A 15,931-nucleotide genomic window follows, 5' to 3' on the forward strand; every position below is an offset into this window, starting at 1 on the left:
CAGTTCGATTTGAAAAACAAAAGCAGCTGAGAGTGAATTGTGCAAACACGCAGTAATAAGAGCAGCATTCCTTTAAAAGCACGATATAACAATTAAAAATGCTATTATTAAAATTCTGTTAGCGCTGCTGCATATGAGCCGATAAAGCCCCGACACAGCCACAGACCTTAGTCTACAGAGCGGCCAAATCATCCGTTTTATTGCTCCCAAAATCCAGCTAAGCAGCCTGCCAGCCAACAGGAAGTGGGTGTGGTCTAGAGGTTAGAGGGAGGGAGCCTGACACGTTTTTCCGTGCAATCGGCACCGAGGTGATTGACTTTGCTGGCTGCTTGTTCTCTGCAGGCACTGACACATCTTTCTGAGAAGACCATCATTGTCACAAAGAGGACACAGCATCCAGGTATTGATTTCTGGCATGTCGAACCCCTTGCCCAGTCTTAAAGTCCACTTTCTTTACATAGAAGCCTGCCCAAATGTAGACCGTAAGTAGCCCACAGGCAGGGTGCTGTGTAACTAAAAGCCCACATTGTGGTGCGAGTACCATTGGCACTAGTCTACTCACCATCCATACTTTTTAATTTCAAATTTGTTTTATTGGTTTCATGAGCATCAGTATATAAAACATTGTAAGAGAATGTAGTAGGCATATAAGGCAATCTGGTAGAGAGATATGCAATGTCCAATAATCACATGTATGGTTATTTGCATTCGGTGAAGCAATGACGTAGTGCTGGGAGTTAGAACGCTCCTTCCGGTATGGCAATGAAATTGTAAGAAGGAAAAACCCCAACTGTAGCCCCCTCCCTCCCCCCAACCTCCTTCCCCACTCCCACCCCACCCAGTGTGCCAAACAAGTGGGACAATCAAAGTCGTATTCGTGTAGTGGTCGATACCATCATTCAGATGAATTTGTGGAGTCAGACGTAGTCTCTGTGAGTCGTAAAATGCGCAGGTACTTGGGACATGTGATCTCATTGAATTCCTTGGACAGAAGGGAGAGCAGTGGGAACCACACTTTCTGATAAGCAGCAGCAGAATGTGTGAGCGAGGCGTGAATGCGCTCCATGCCCAGGGTAAACCATATTTTATGTAGCCAACCCGTGTGAGTGGGTCTGGTGGTGGAGCCCCACAGGGCCGTGTTGTGTTGCAGCCTGCATGTCAGTCCCCATCTGGCGACCCCTCTGAGATTTTAGGGGGAAGGTGAGGGCATTGGGTGGGCCCAGGAGTGCGTATGCCGGGAATCTGGGGATTTCCATGTCGAATGTGGAGTCAATCTCGTCCAAGACAGCCTTCCAGTTGTCCTGGACTTCACGGCAGTCCCAGAGGAGGTGAGTCAGGGTGCCCAGTTCTCCGCAGCCCCTCCAACATAGCGCGCTTCGTGTAGAATTACCCTTATTGAGCCGGACCGGTGTGAGATGCCAGCATATGGCCAGCTTCGTCGCCGCTTCCCTGGCTGCAGTGTTGCGGGTGGTGTGGGCAGCTCTGTAGTAGACAGACCGCCATTCTTGGGGTGATAAGGCCCTCCCAAGCTCTGCCTCCCACCTCTTTTGACCTGCCGACTTGCCCGTTGGGGAAGTGGGCGTAAGCATTTTGGAAGGATCCGTTATGAGGTGCTTGTCTGAGTCTTTCGTCACCAGCCACTTCTCGAAGACAGCATGGGCCTGCCAACCAGGGGTGCAACGTTGGAGTGGGTAAGCCAGTGTCGGAGCTGGAAGTATTGAAATAGATGAGGAGAAACAACGTCATAGCTTTGAGTAATGTCTTTAAGCGAGAGGAAGCCCTGCAAGTCGAAGAGATGACCAGTGGAGAAGCTACTGATGTCTCGCCATTGTGGGAAGGCCCCAGGGGCGTTGCCCGGCGGGAATTCTGGATTGTCCAATACAGGCGTTAGAGGAGAGGGGAAGGTGGTAAGTCCTCTTCGGACCGCAACCGCCTTCCAGACCTGCATGACAGTGCGAGTGATAGGAGACTTTAGGAGATAGCGTGGTCGGTGTTGTCCGAGAAGGAAAGGGACCTTCCAAAGGGAGGTGCCTGCCATTGCCCTATCTTGGAATAACCAGAGCTTCTCGGATTCCGGCCTGAACCACGCCACCAGAAATCGGAGTTGCGCAGCCTGGAAATATTGCAGAAGATTGGGGACACCCAGTCCTCCCTCGTCCGGGCTGCAGTAGGCTAGCTATTTGGCACCTTGATAGTCAATCTTAACTATCACATTATCACTACACACTTTTTTTCCTTACACTGCAACATTTCTTTTCTTCTCCCCCACAGCCCTCTACCACCATTCTTTGGCTGCTCTTCACTGGTAATCCGCGACCAGTTAATTCCTTGCAATCTTTGGAAGCAAGGCACCTGGTGGATACCAGTCTGTACATAAAATCCGAAATGATGAAGCTCCGCCAATGGGTGGGCTGATGGGTTTTCTTCACCTAGGAGTTCATACGCATGCACACTACTCTTTCTTATAACCCCCTCAGACCACTAGTACCCCCTGTGTGTTGATTCATTAGTTAGATTAGGGGATAGGGTGCTTGTTGGTCTTTAAACTTTTTTTCCCCTGGGACCACTTTGTAAATTTTGTGTTTTGGTCTTCAATTGTTTCCAAACCCGCGGAGCACCGGTGCGGCTGTGGACCCTCTCGAGTTCAGAGACCCGAGCCGCGAGGTCGTCTCTTTTCTCTTTGCGGTCCTTGGCCTCTGCTGCTGCGATGGCAATGAGTTCGCTACGGGCCACCGCCTTCAAGGCCCCCCACAGAGCAGTCACTGGGGTCCCGGGAATGTCGTTAGTGACCATGTAGTCGGTGAGTCGTGCGTGTAGTTGTTTGGTAACATCCGGCCTTTGTAGAAGGGTCTCGCGCAGCCGCCAGGTACCAGGAGGGCGGGTGGACCTAGGGACCTGTAGTGTTAGTTCCACAGCGTCATGGTCAGATAGCACCGCAGGAGTGATGGTTATGTCTTTAAGGATGGGGAGCAATTCAGAGGATCCCAAGAAGTGGTCTAGCCTGGCATAAATGTGATGGATGTGAGAGTAGAACGTGAAGTGTGATGCGGTGGGGTGGGAGGATCTCCATAGGTCCACCAGACCTTTGTCGCGTAGCCAATCCCTACCAGCGGCTGTTATGGCTCCCGTGTCCCCATATCGATGGCCCGACCTGTCCATGTTTGAGTCCATTACTAAATTGAGGTCCCCCCTGATTAGCAGAGGTGAGTTAAGGGATTGAAAGGATTCGGAAGCAGCCTGTTTCAAAAAGGATTCCTGACCAGAATTCGGGCATATAATGAGGCAATAGTAAAGCGCTGTCCCCCCACGAGGAAAGTGTGTGCTAGCAATCTGCCTTTAATCTCCCCCACCTTGTCCCCCACGCAGCCGCGGAAGCTCCTGGAGACCAAAATGGCAACACCTGCCTTCTTTGTCGGAAGCGAGGAGAAGAACTGCTGAGGGAAAGAGCGCGAGCACATCTTATGCCAATCTTTGAGTAAGAGATGGGTTTCTTGCAGTAAGCATATGTCGGCCCCGGAATTCCCCAAGTATGAGATCACAGCCCTCCGCTTAATTGGATTGTTCAGGCCCTTAACATTAAGAGTTAGTACCTTCAAACTGGACTCCATCATGTGAGAGCACGGAGACCTCGAGCTATGTGATTCCAATGTCCCCGAGGGAGCCAGTGACGAATCGAAGGGCAAAGTAGCCCCATAAAGTTCCCAGGCACACTAGGTCCCACCCTCAGCCCCAACTCCGGTCTGTATCCCAACCGCCCTCCCCCAAACACCCCAAAAACAACCAGTGCCCCCCCACCACCACCCAGAACCCACCCCTCCCCTCCCCTCCCCTCCCCAGCATCCCAATCCTCAACCCAACATCCTCTGCCCAAAGCCCCTACGTGCAGATCAGGATGGTCATCCCCCCCACCCAACTCCCCCCCAACCCCCAAATCAGAAAAAGATACAGTCCCAGTCCTGCCAGTCCATGCAGGGCCGTGGTGAAGTCACTTATAGGGGTCATCTCCAGTGGCGGCCAGCCCGGCCCCCCGCCCGTCACCCCCCCATCACTTGAGCGAAGAGTGTGCTATGAACAATCTCTCGAAGGAGTGCACCAATTATTCAGGAGGTGAAGTCTCTCGGGCCACCTCAGCTACCGCCGTTGCCCTCTCTTGCGTGATGACGGAGGGGGCAGGCTTCAAGCGATGTGTTGGGGATCTTCTACGGCCCACCGTTTGCCACCCGTCTCTGGAGGGTCCTTGTGACGCTTTCATCGCTGGTTCATCGTTTTCCATTTCTAGGCCCAGAAGAACGCATGTGTCGTTGAGAGAGCGCATTTGGTGCAGGGTGCCATTCCATTTAAAAATCCGTCTGAACGGGTGGCCCCAGGAGTATGGGATTTCTTGTTGCCGCAAGAAATCCGCTGCTACTTTGAACTCCTTCCGTTTTTGCAAAGTGATGGCCGAGAGTTCTTGATACAAGGCGACAGGGTGACCTTTAAAGTGGAGGGGCTGTGCGCGTCGGTCCTCCCTGAGAATTCTTTCTTTGAGCGGGAAGTCAGGGAGGGAGGCCAAGATGTCTGGTGGCGGGGCAGAAACTCTCCGGGGAAGCCCAACTCTATGTGCCCGGTCGATGCGGATGTTGAAGTCGGCAGGTTTGCCTAAGATGTCTCGAAAAAGATCCTGCAGGTAGCTGGTGATGTCCGACCCCTCCGTTTTCTGAGGGACTCCCCGGACCCGTATGTTGTTGCGACGGGAACGGTTTTCGAGGTCCTCTGCATGGGCCTGAAGGTCTACCTGTTAATCAGTGAGTCGCAAGATCTCTTGCTGGAGCTGTTCGATCTCATCACTTCTGGTTTGGTCAGCCTCTTCAATAGCGACCACTCTTTCTCCGAGACCTTCCACATCTCGCCGGAGTTCCCGGACTTCCCCCGCCACGTCCTTGTTCAAGGACATAAAGTACTCCCTGAGGGAATTAAACAGTGATTCCAGGAAGGATCTGGAATGGGCACTTGATCGCTGGACAAGTCCGGCGTTGTCCCTGCGGTCTTCGGGGAGGGTGGGTCCTTGCTGGACCTAGGCTGAGATTTGGCCAACATCTCCGGGAGTGTCTGGGTCCCTTTCTTCCCCCTTAGGCCCGCCATGCCCCGCACAGCCGATGGGACCGACCCGGCTTGCGGCCCCGGGAGGGGGGGGTTGGGGGAAAGCACGATGGCCCAGCGAGCTCCGGGGGAAAAGTAGTCTGCAGGTGAGTCGGCGCTTTGCTCTGTTCACTAGAATGTCAGCGGGCGATAGCTTCCCACTCTCCCGTCCCGATCTGGATGCTTCAGAGCCGGCGGGCTCCCAGATGCAATGGCGTTATTTAGGGCCCGGGGGCACCAGGGGACATCCAAGCAGCAGTCTGGTCCCCAGAGGGCACACTTGTGTTCCACTGCCGTGTTATGCAAATGAGTAGGGGGGGGATCCTCAGTCACCAGGTGAGGTGCAGTGGCGAGGCAGGTCTTTTCCTTCTAACAACTGTCCCGACTCTCAGATGGCCGCCCAGCGACCACACGTCCCCCCCACACACAGTATATGGGGCCCAACTGCGCGGTGACCACGCCGGGGATCGTTGTGTTGTGTCTCCGGCCCTCAGCAGAGCACAGCCTTTAGGCCCAGCTTGTCCGCCCTCCGGGAGCTTGATTGTGCTTCCCGAGCCTCTCCCACAGCTCCCTCCTCCACTCTCCTCACCTCCGCCTTTGATGCTGCTCTATCACCCACTGCTGCCGCCTCCGTCCTCCGGCCTCTCTCGTTGCCGCCTCTGATAATTGCGGGTCTCGCCACTCCAATGCTGTGGCCGCTGTCCCTCAGATCTCTGTGGGGGGCGCCGGGTGCTTGCGGTTTCACTGGAGTCTTCACCGTTAGGCCCCAAAGCTGGGGCCTCAATTTTCGTGTCCTCCGGCCAGGCCCCTCCGCGCCTTCAGCCGGGTCGTGATGTCCCTCCCAAGCTGTGGCCTCAGTGCCTTAGGTCTCCGTAGGGGGCTCCATGTGTTTGCGGCCATCTGCTGGGCACCGGGTGTTTGTGGTTGTCAGCGGGGGCCGCCCCCACGCCTCCAGCGCCGCCGGAGTCTCCGCCCCTAGGCCCCAAAGCCGGGGTCTCGAGTTTCGCGTCCCCCGGCCGGACCTCTCCACACCTCCGGCTGGGTCGCGAAGGCAAACTGCAGTGCCAAGCAGGGGGCTTCTTGCCTGGGCCAAGTATCGGCCGTCCAGTCCGCCGGGGCGGGAGCCAGAGGCTCTCAGGGCGGTCGGCGGCCGCCATTACAGGGAAGCGCCGAGGAGACTTCTCGGCCCCGGAGAGGCGCGTTTGTGTAGTAAGTGCTTTGGCGGCGCTCTGAGGATTGCAGCTGCAGTCGGACCTCAGCTTCAGGGTCATTCGAGGATTTGGAGAGATAAGGCGACGCATTTAAGGGCTTTTAGCAGGGTTCAGGACTGGGAGCCGCAGAGACCCACGTCCGACTAGATCGCCATCTTGGACACGCCCCGATCCATACTTTTTAAGAGCGGTACGTTGCGTACCTTCACGTGGTTCTCCCTAGCATAACCTTGTTTGTTATGCTATTGCATGCGATAAGCCCATATTGTGGTACGAGTATTTTTGATGTTTGTTTGTTTACCTTTCATACTTCCTAAGAGTGGCACCCTCCGTAACCTCATGTGGTTCTCCCCAGCACTAACATTGTTTATTATACTATTCACCCTGCACTAGCACCCGTTTTTCACGCTCCCTTGATGATTTGGACGTTTTTTACCTCAGGCATCGCCTGACTCTTCTCCATTTTGTCACTTTCAGAGTTCTAGAGCACTTTTCAGTACACACACAGCACCAGTGAGATTGCTGTTCACAAGTACGTTTTCCCCTTCTTCCACTGGGATCAGTATGTTTTCTTACTAACTCTAACTTTATTGAAAAATACTTGTCTTTTGTAACTTTTTGCCCCCATCTAGCGCTATATCGCCTGTATCTTTTATTTTCTTTCAGACATTCCCCCTGACGAAGAGCAAAGCTCGAAATACATAGGGGATGCATCAATGAATGTGAAAATGTATATATACAGCATTTGTGAATTGAAACAAAGCAAAGAACTGTGTTGAAGTTCAGTATTTTTTCAAACCACCTCAATGAAGATTGGTTAAAATTAAACCTTTTTGAATCATAAAGACATTGGAGTCTATCTTTTTTTACAACAAATTTCCAAAGCGCTTTGGCGCGCAAGGAGGTATCGAGATTCTTCTTACACAGTGTAAGATTTCCTTGGCCATTTATTCATGCTCAGCGCCTCACCGTCAGGAGGCGAACATCTTGACACCCATACAATATACTACTAGTAGTACCATTGATTATCTCTAATTACCGTGGAGTGCTGTGGTTCTATTCAACTTATGAGTAACTAAAAGGTAGGACATGTGTGTTGAAGTTTTGAATGTCCTTGTAGTGAAAAACATCTATGTTGATTTTTTACTACTGTTAGGCCTACCCCTCTCTTTGGTTAAACATTGGGAATTCCATATTACACATTTAAATTGTAATTCCTGATCGAGAAGGAGTAGGTCCGTCATGTTTGACATCATTGGAATGGTAATAATAAATCGTCTTTTATGGCAAAGTTGAATTTAACATAACTCTTTTAGGAATGCCACTTTTAGAAAGATGGAATTTCTCAGTTCTTAAAGCTTTGTGTGTCTGCAGCCTGTCTCCAATACACGTTTGGGATGGGTGACAGCTGAACATTTTGCATTCCCTCTAGACAGCCGCATAAAGGAATGTTAGGTATAACTGAGTGCCATCTGCATCCTGATTGTTTATCCTAGGCAGGAGGGGAGGGAGGAGCTGACACATACACCTGAAAGGGTAGTCTCCTGTCCCTACACATAGGATTGATTATCCCCCTGTAGCGATTGTGGTGTCAGGGATTGAAAGGGAGGACCTCTGTGTACTTCAAACCCTCTTGGAAGTTACCTCCACTTCAAAGGCACAGCTGGATATACATTCTGGGTCTCTGATCCTACCAAATAAGACACTTTCAGACCTGTAAAGAAACTCTGCTAGGAAGAATGACTTCTGTGCTGCTAAAAGGACTGACACTCTGCTGGACTGCTGCTCTGGAAGAGCTGTTCTTCTGATGTGCTGCCCTGCTGCCTGCTACCCTCTGTTCCTGCTGAGGGAGAACTGCACTCTTACTTGAACCCAGAGTGATCTCCAAGGGCATGCTGGCTTGCCTCCTGTTTTGAGAATCAGGGATATCAATGTCTCACCTCATGCTCCTGTTCCATGTCTATTGAAAGTGCATTGAGGTGCTTGATGCAGTGGAACAGGCGCATCCTTTGCTGTGTGAAGCAAAATGGACTCATAGCCACTGTTGGGGGAACAGGTCCAGTGCATCCCACTCAGAACCAGAACATCGCCTAAAAGAACTGATGCCTTGGAACCACCAAATCGATGCATCCCCTCAGATATGTGGAGAAACTCGGTGCACCGGCTTCAAAACCAACACATTTCAGCTTCATCACTTTGTCCTCGAAACCGGTGCATCACCATCGTTATATGGAGACAATTGTCACATCACATCGACTACATCGCTTGGCTGCACCCCACATCTCACTGTTGCAACCAGCATTAAGGTACTTTGTTCAGTGGGCCTTGGGTGGCTCCTGTATATGTCCCGCACTCTATCAAGGTCAACCTGAATGCTTGACTTTGATCAGTTCAGCACAACCAGGTAACCCTCATAAGAGCTTATTGCTTCTAAGTGTTATTTTTACAATTCATCTTTAAAAATTCATATCTCAACTTTTACTGATTGGATTCTTGTCATTTTGGTTTTGCTTTATTTATCGGATCATAATCTATTTTTCCAAACCAGTGTGGAGTGTTTTTGTCATGTTTTTACTGTGATACTGTTTGAAATGTTGCACAAATACTTTACACATTGCATTTTATGTTAAGCCTGCCTGCTTAGTGCCAAGCTACCAGAGGGTGAACACAAGTTAATTTACAAAGTCTATCTGACTTACCCTGACTAGGATTGTGGTTCCTACTTGGACAGGGTGCTTACTTCTGCTAACCAGAAACCCCATTTTTTAACTAAGATTCCATATAAATAAATACATACAACATTACAACCATTGACTCTTTGACACAGTCTCCCACTCACACATCCACACAAGGACACACAAGCTTGCCAACCAATGAACAAGCACTTCTGGCAATGAAAGAGCTAGACCTATAGATTTTTTCAGTATTTATCTTTGTCTGTATTCAGCAGTAATGGAAGGGCCATATGGAGGCCCTTGGATGCAAGCCCTAATATCTGTAGCTAGATCAGTGCTATTTTTTCAAGTTGCCAAGGTTCAAGTAGCTATCAGTGTTGTGATCACAAGTCTCCCATTTAGAACTGACAAGGAGTCATAAGTGGAACACAACAAATCAAATCAGTAGATTGATGCTCTTGAAAACAAAAGTTGTAAATAAGAAAAATTATTTAGTGTTGTATTTCTGAAAAGCAACTATGACTCAAAAAATACCAGCCATAAAAAAATGGATACAGGCATAGATTAAGAAATAGATGTAATAGGCTACATGGTTGTGACATTTGTTTACTTTAAAAGGTCCACTGGAAAAAGCCCATTGGGCCCTGTGGGATTTCAAAGGAAGGACAGGTCCTCTAACTCTTTGTTTAGTGATTCCCTAAGAGTACTTTACATACCAAATTAAGGCAGCCCGAAAACTAAATATTCAATTTCCTCACTGGCTTCTTACATACTCAATGGGTCTTAATTTGAGTATGGAGGGAAATTAGAACCTTTAGGACACTTTACATGCCAAATAAAGAAAGTCAGTTATCTCTGAAATTATACACTGCTCTTTTCATTGTCATCAGGGCCTACTACTTACTCTGAAAGCCCTATTTAGACTTTGCAGGGAAGTGAAATTCTTCTAATCTACAGATAGGGATTTAATGTGGAGGACATTTGCAAAGAGAAGCGTTTCCTTGAAAATTTGGAGAATGTTAAGTTCCCCCTTGTTGTAAATAAGGCCATATATTATGATGCTATTGTTTAGGACTCTAGGAGTGTGTGTAGTGCATGCATGAGTGTATATCTGTTTTTTGAGGGGACTGATTTTCAGCCTACCCTTGCTGGATCACTGTTGTCAGAGCTCGCCCTTCACCTTCAGTCTTTCTGTTCATAAGTCAGAGTAGGGTGTTCGAGTTGAGTGATTTTAACTCACTTGGGATGAGGGCAAGGAAGACATTATCAGTAATTTGGGGAGTGCTCAAGGTATGTACATGTGCAAATGACACTATCTTGTGAGGTCTGTGAGAGTCTCTGGTAACCTTTCCAACAGAGGCCCACATCTAGCACTCTTAGTGTGCCTACATTGACTCTTCAAGTCATATTGCACCTATCGATGGGAATTGGGTGCAGTTGTGGGCGTCACCACCCGTATGGGTCTAAGAATCAGGAATTAACCAGTCTTCCAGCTATGTAGCAATACATGAGATAGCAATAACACATGTTAGGTGGAGCACTTAGAAACAACAGAAGGGTGCGAAGCACACTAATAAAACATTTTCAATATTATAATTATGATGAAGACGATTATTATTATTGTAATTGTTTTATAAATATTAATATTATGATTAGCCTTATTCACCGTTTCTCTTTATGGGTGTGCAAGTGCTCACTGTGTCTCTGAGCTCCTGCAAAATGGATTACAAATATATATTGTTAACACGCACAAGTACCCACTTTGTGTGAGGCAACGCTTGATTTAGTTTTGACAATAACACAATAGGATCACATGTCACAATGTGCAATATAGCTACAGAAATCTTTTCCTACTTTCTGTTTAGTTAATGAAAGATTTAAATGTACCACTATAAGGTAATCATCAGTAATACTAGTCATTTATTTCAGCCTGTAGCAAGAAGATCACCCAAGTTGATTTTTAGTGAGACTATGGTTCCCGTTTGCAGCATGGCGGGTGTCTGTTAGCTCGTAGGCAGAACCTCATGCACATAGGTATCTGTTCCCTTTCAACCTTTTCATGCCTGTGAGGGCATCTTAGGGAACGACCTGTCTCATTTCTTAACTCTACAGTGCCTAATGAAGTAACATAAGTACTTCAGATCTGGTAGGGGGCCTGCTGGCCTGGTGAGTTAGCAGAGGCTTTGGCCAAAGTTAGAGATTCCTGCTGGCAGGCAGGGAGCTCGGTACCTTCAGCAGAGCTGTCGGTGCAGTTGTCTACTACAAGTGCTGGACATTGCTCAGCGGATGCCAGGTTTCTTGCACAAGTGGAAGCCTGTTTCTTGAAAAAAAAACTCTGCCATTCAATGAGTTCTCTCCAAGCACGTGAGGCCATTGCGTGTTTTCATTTCCTGGGCTTCTCTGCCAGGGGTGTCGCATTATGCAATGGTTGGATGACGGCCTTGTGAAAGATTGGCTGTCATGTCTAAAGCATGTACCGGAAAAGACTGCTCAAGCTCAACCCGTGTAATTGAGGGCTTCCCCTAGCTTAATGTCGGCATCTCCATAATGAGAAACTTGTAATTGTGCCCTCTCTGGTGACAGTTCGCATTCAATTAAATGCCAGGGATAACAGAAGTGATATCACCTCCCACTATACCCTTGATGACATCACAGACTTAACTTCTAATCCACCCATCAGCCCCACTGTGGCCTCTTCCTTTCTCCTAAGGGGTAGGAGAAGAGCGATGAATGGACATTACATAAAGTAAACATAATCCTTTTCTCCATTGGGCAGCCAGGAATATACCAAGGGTGAAAGTTGGTATCCCTGTCTATATGAAACAGATGTCCACGGTAACCTCTTTATTTGCACTGTTTTGAAGAGTTTTAAGGTAAAAGTTAAACTCATGCATACGATTATGACCACGTTACTCCATGATTTAAATACGCCTAATAAATATGATTTAAAATCAAATATGGATTTTTGCAGTTTTTGTCTAATTAACTTTACGCTGTTTAATTTTCCTTGTAGGAATGGACCCTATTGAAATACCTTTACCTGAGGCAAGAGGGAAACAGAATAACTCTTCTTCAAGCAGAGTTTGCGAAGACAAGTGAGTTAATTAATTAGAAGAGATATTAATGTTGTCATGTGTCTTAATTATATTTGTGTTCGATAAAGCATTCACTACCCATAGCTAGTTAAACAACAATTATTCTCTTCAAGCCGCTGAATTGCATGATCATTTTGAGGTTTCATAATTGTAGAAATTGAGTGATAGGTCAATAAACATAGGGCTGAATGCATCAAAGGGTTTTGCCCATTCTGTGTCTATTGGAAAATATGTTCATGCATATGGCCCATAGACATTTGAGGGGTATTGGAAAAGTCTTCCAAGTAGTTCTATTACCATTATCTTACCTCCACTAGGGGTATTGAGCCAAGAAGATGTGGCTCACAGAAATAGGAAATCGGGTTTGAGTTTTGTCATCAACTCAACTTCTTGTTATTCTGGGCAAATCACAAAATGTCCACGTGCTTAAAGAAATGCTCTATATTAGAATGCATAGAAATAAATAAAGATAATAAAAAAGCAAGACAACTATAATAGTTTATGATTCTGCTGCTTTCTCTGTAATTAAGGTTTAAAAAACAATTGGTCCTTCAAACATTACAATTCAATTGACGATAAATATAGACCAGAATCACTACTATATTATATTTAGGATGTCTAGCCGGACACTTATTTTATTGAATCAAGGTAATTATTAGTGATCAACACAAAGGGGTTGATTCCAATTCGGGAAAATGCGCTCTGAATAGCTGTATGGAGCGCTTTTCCCGTACGAATCGTACCCTTCAACCTCCCCCATACGTACGATGAAGTACGATTCGTACCAGGAGCAGGACTCCGTACGAATCCTACAAAGACTGTACGACTCTATTCTCTGCACGATTCTGCCTCGGAACCCGCTGTACGCGACATCCGTACGGTTCGAAGCAGGTTTTCCCGATTCGTGTCGGGTACGCACCGTACAACGCTTTTTTTACGGGAGTCTAAAACGTCCAAGGAAGCAGAGTACGCCTCAAAACAGGTACGGAACGCCCCCCCTGGGTACGGAGCGTACACCCCATGTCTGCAGGGGTAAGGTGCGTACCCCTGCGATCATGGGGTGTACGTACCGTACCCCGCGATCATGGGGTGTACGCACCGTACCACATGAACGCAGGGTGTACGGTGAGTACACCCTGCGATCATGGGGTACAGTGTGTACACCCTATGATCACAGGGGTACGCACCGTACCCCTGCGATCATGGGGTGTACGCACTGTTCGGTGTGTATGTGATTGTGTGGTTGTCCATATGAATCGCCCTTACCTGACACGGACCGTACGAATCGTGTCCTCATACCCCAGTCCGGATCGTACTCGTCGGGTCGTACGGCATGTTTACGAATCATACGGTTCACTGTGAGGGTCCGTGTCATACGGTTTTAACCTTGCAATCCGTACAGTTTGCGATGATTCGGACGGATTGAAGAGATACGGATCGTACTACGCGATTCGGACAGATGTGTACGATTCCTACGGAGAGGGCACCGGATACGATTCGGACGGACGCTTTTTATCTTGAATCGGAATCGGCCCCAAAGTGATCAAGTGGAACACAGTCCTGTATTCTTCAAGAACAAGCAAAAGACTCACATATAAACACAATTTTTTCAGGCAAAGCAGAGAAAAGCTTTTAGCCAATACAAATAATCAGGGCAAGCTTTTTGAGTCAAGAACTGTTGCACTGGTTTTAAAATATCAGTTTAACATGCAAGCTGTTAAAAATGTTGACAACGTTTCGATCAATGACTAGATACTTGGATCACCATCAGAACAAGGAGATTTGCAAGCCTGAAGTAATATGCTGCGCAATATCACTGACCTGGATTGGCAGCGTGAGCTTGGGGATGGTAAAATTCCGGAAGCGAAAATGGATTCCAGGTGGTTTGGGAACTGCTGTTAGAAGCGTTCGAAGTGAATTGACAAGGTTGCTTGGTCCAAAATGTTTAGGACGGAGTGGGCGCCGCCATGCCATGATGGCCGGGTGGCATCCGATTCAAACAAAGCTCAGGCTTGGTGCTGATCACACTTCCAGCCGAAGCGTGAGTTGATCACTAGCAGATCCCGCCTATTCTGCTTGTGACAGTGTCTGTCAGTGAGTAAGTACATTAAAAATTAAATATATACTTACTCACTGGCTCGCCTCCTCTCCTCCTGTCCACTTCTCTGCTCGGTGAGTCCATCGGGGAGCACGTGGTTTCAGAGCCAGCACTTTTAACCACTCCTGATGCTGCTCTCATGCTGCTGATAAGCACCATGAGAGAAGCTCCAGGATTGGCTGGAGCATGCTGGCTCTATGTTCCCTCAGGAAAAGGAGGCCTGTGAGTGCACTTCACGCAGCTGTGTTTAAAGTCACATGTCAGGCTGGACGGCGCAAGACAGCTAGCCAAAGTGACATGCGCACTTCAAGCTAAAGTCCCCACCACTCCTTCCTGTGGCAGCCACTCAGCAGCAATGACCCATCCCTGCGCTCAGCATAGAAGTATAGAAAAAAAAATGATAATAAATTAACTTTATTACCATTTATTTTTTTTACTTTGGAGCATTTTAATTAGTGGGGCGATGCCCCTTTACCCTAATGGAGGAACAGCGGCAGGTTCCCACAAGTGGAAGAATCTCTTAGATACCTGTTTCTCTTTCTCTGTCCACATGATATTTCGGAAAGAGACTGAAAAATCAAGCCTTCACCAACAACTACTGACTCGTTTTGCTCCTTGACTTTATATCAAAGTACTCTGACCTTTCCATTGTGATACGTGCACTGTTATACAAAAACACAAATGCCTAAATTGGGCTTATTACAAACAGAGAGCATGTTCTGTTTGCGTTTATAATAAATGAAACATGTGACATTTAGGAATTATAATGTGACCTTGATTAAATCTCAATGACAGCTCCTGAAGCAGACCATTGTCTTCTGCAGCTGAATATATCAAATGATAACTGAAGTTTAAACCAATTTATTTGCCATTGAAATCCTATGATAGGTGTTGGCAATTTCGAAGATAAGGTTTGGCTCATCCCTGCTGGTAGTCTGGATGTTTGATTGTGAAATATAATCAGAATACATTTTCTATTTTGTTTTTGTTGATGACGGAGTTTAAGGCTTTCATGACACCATATATTTTAGTAGATTAGTGGTCTAAGTCAAATATTTTTTTAAGTTCTGTTAGCCAGTACTAATCAACAGAAGATTCAGCTGTATTTTCATGACCACCTCTTCCTCATGCTAATCGTGTTGCTACATTGTCTTAAATTGCTTCTCTTTTCCACAGGACGCAAACCCATGATTGTGGGGATAGAATTGCAGAATGGATGTCTCTGTTCCTTGACCGTCCATGTAGGTTAATCAGGCAGACATCAAACTGCCAAAGAAATGCCATAAACAAGGAGAAAAAAGGTACTTAACAATGGTGTATTTTTTAAAAAGGATAAAGAAAATTGAATTCCCGGTGAATGGTCACTTACTTATTTCAAAAGTACTGAATGTATTAATAGCATGGAATGTTTGTTGGTATGGGATCACTGACAGAATTTCAACAGCAAAAATGTTGAGCTACAAAAATATCAACGCAAAATATCGTTGTCGAAAATGTCGAAGTCCTATCTTCATAATGGTAAATACAAAAATATCCCCCCAAAAAATCGTTGTTAGAAATATCGTTGTTAAAAATATTGTTTCTTAAAAATGTTTGAAAAATAGTGTAAAATAATGCAAATAATACATATAATAAAAGAAAATTGTGAGAACATATATATTTTTATATATATAATATATATATATTAACCTATAACTAATAAATACATATTTTAATAAATTGTAAATTGTTACA

At 46.8% G+C, this 15,931-nt stretch overlaps 1 protein-coding gene across 1 annotated transcript in view; it reads left to right on the forward strand.

Annotated features, from left to right (window-relative positions):
- LOC144828121 (molybdenum cofactor sulfurase-like) overlaps positions 1–15,931 on the forward strand; it is a 650,078-nt gene that overhangs the window by 480,586 nt on the left and 153,561 nt on the right. Inside the window, exons 10-11 of the mRNA XM_078686242.1 lie at positions 12,018–12,099; positions 15,374–15,498. Coding sequence (XP_078542368.1) covers positions 12,018–12,099; positions 15,374–15,498 — 207 coding nt within the window. The remainder of the gene's footprint in view (positions 1–12,017; positions 12,100–15,373; positions 15,499–15,931) is intronic.

The sequence above is a fragment of the Lissotriton helveticus genome, chromosome 4_1 (genome assembly GCF_964261635.1).
Source record: "Lissotriton helveticus chromosome 4_1, aLisHel1.1, whole genome shotgun sequence".
NCBI lineage: Eukaryota > Metazoa > Chordata > Amphibia > Caudata > Salamandridae > Lissotriton > Lissotriton helveticus.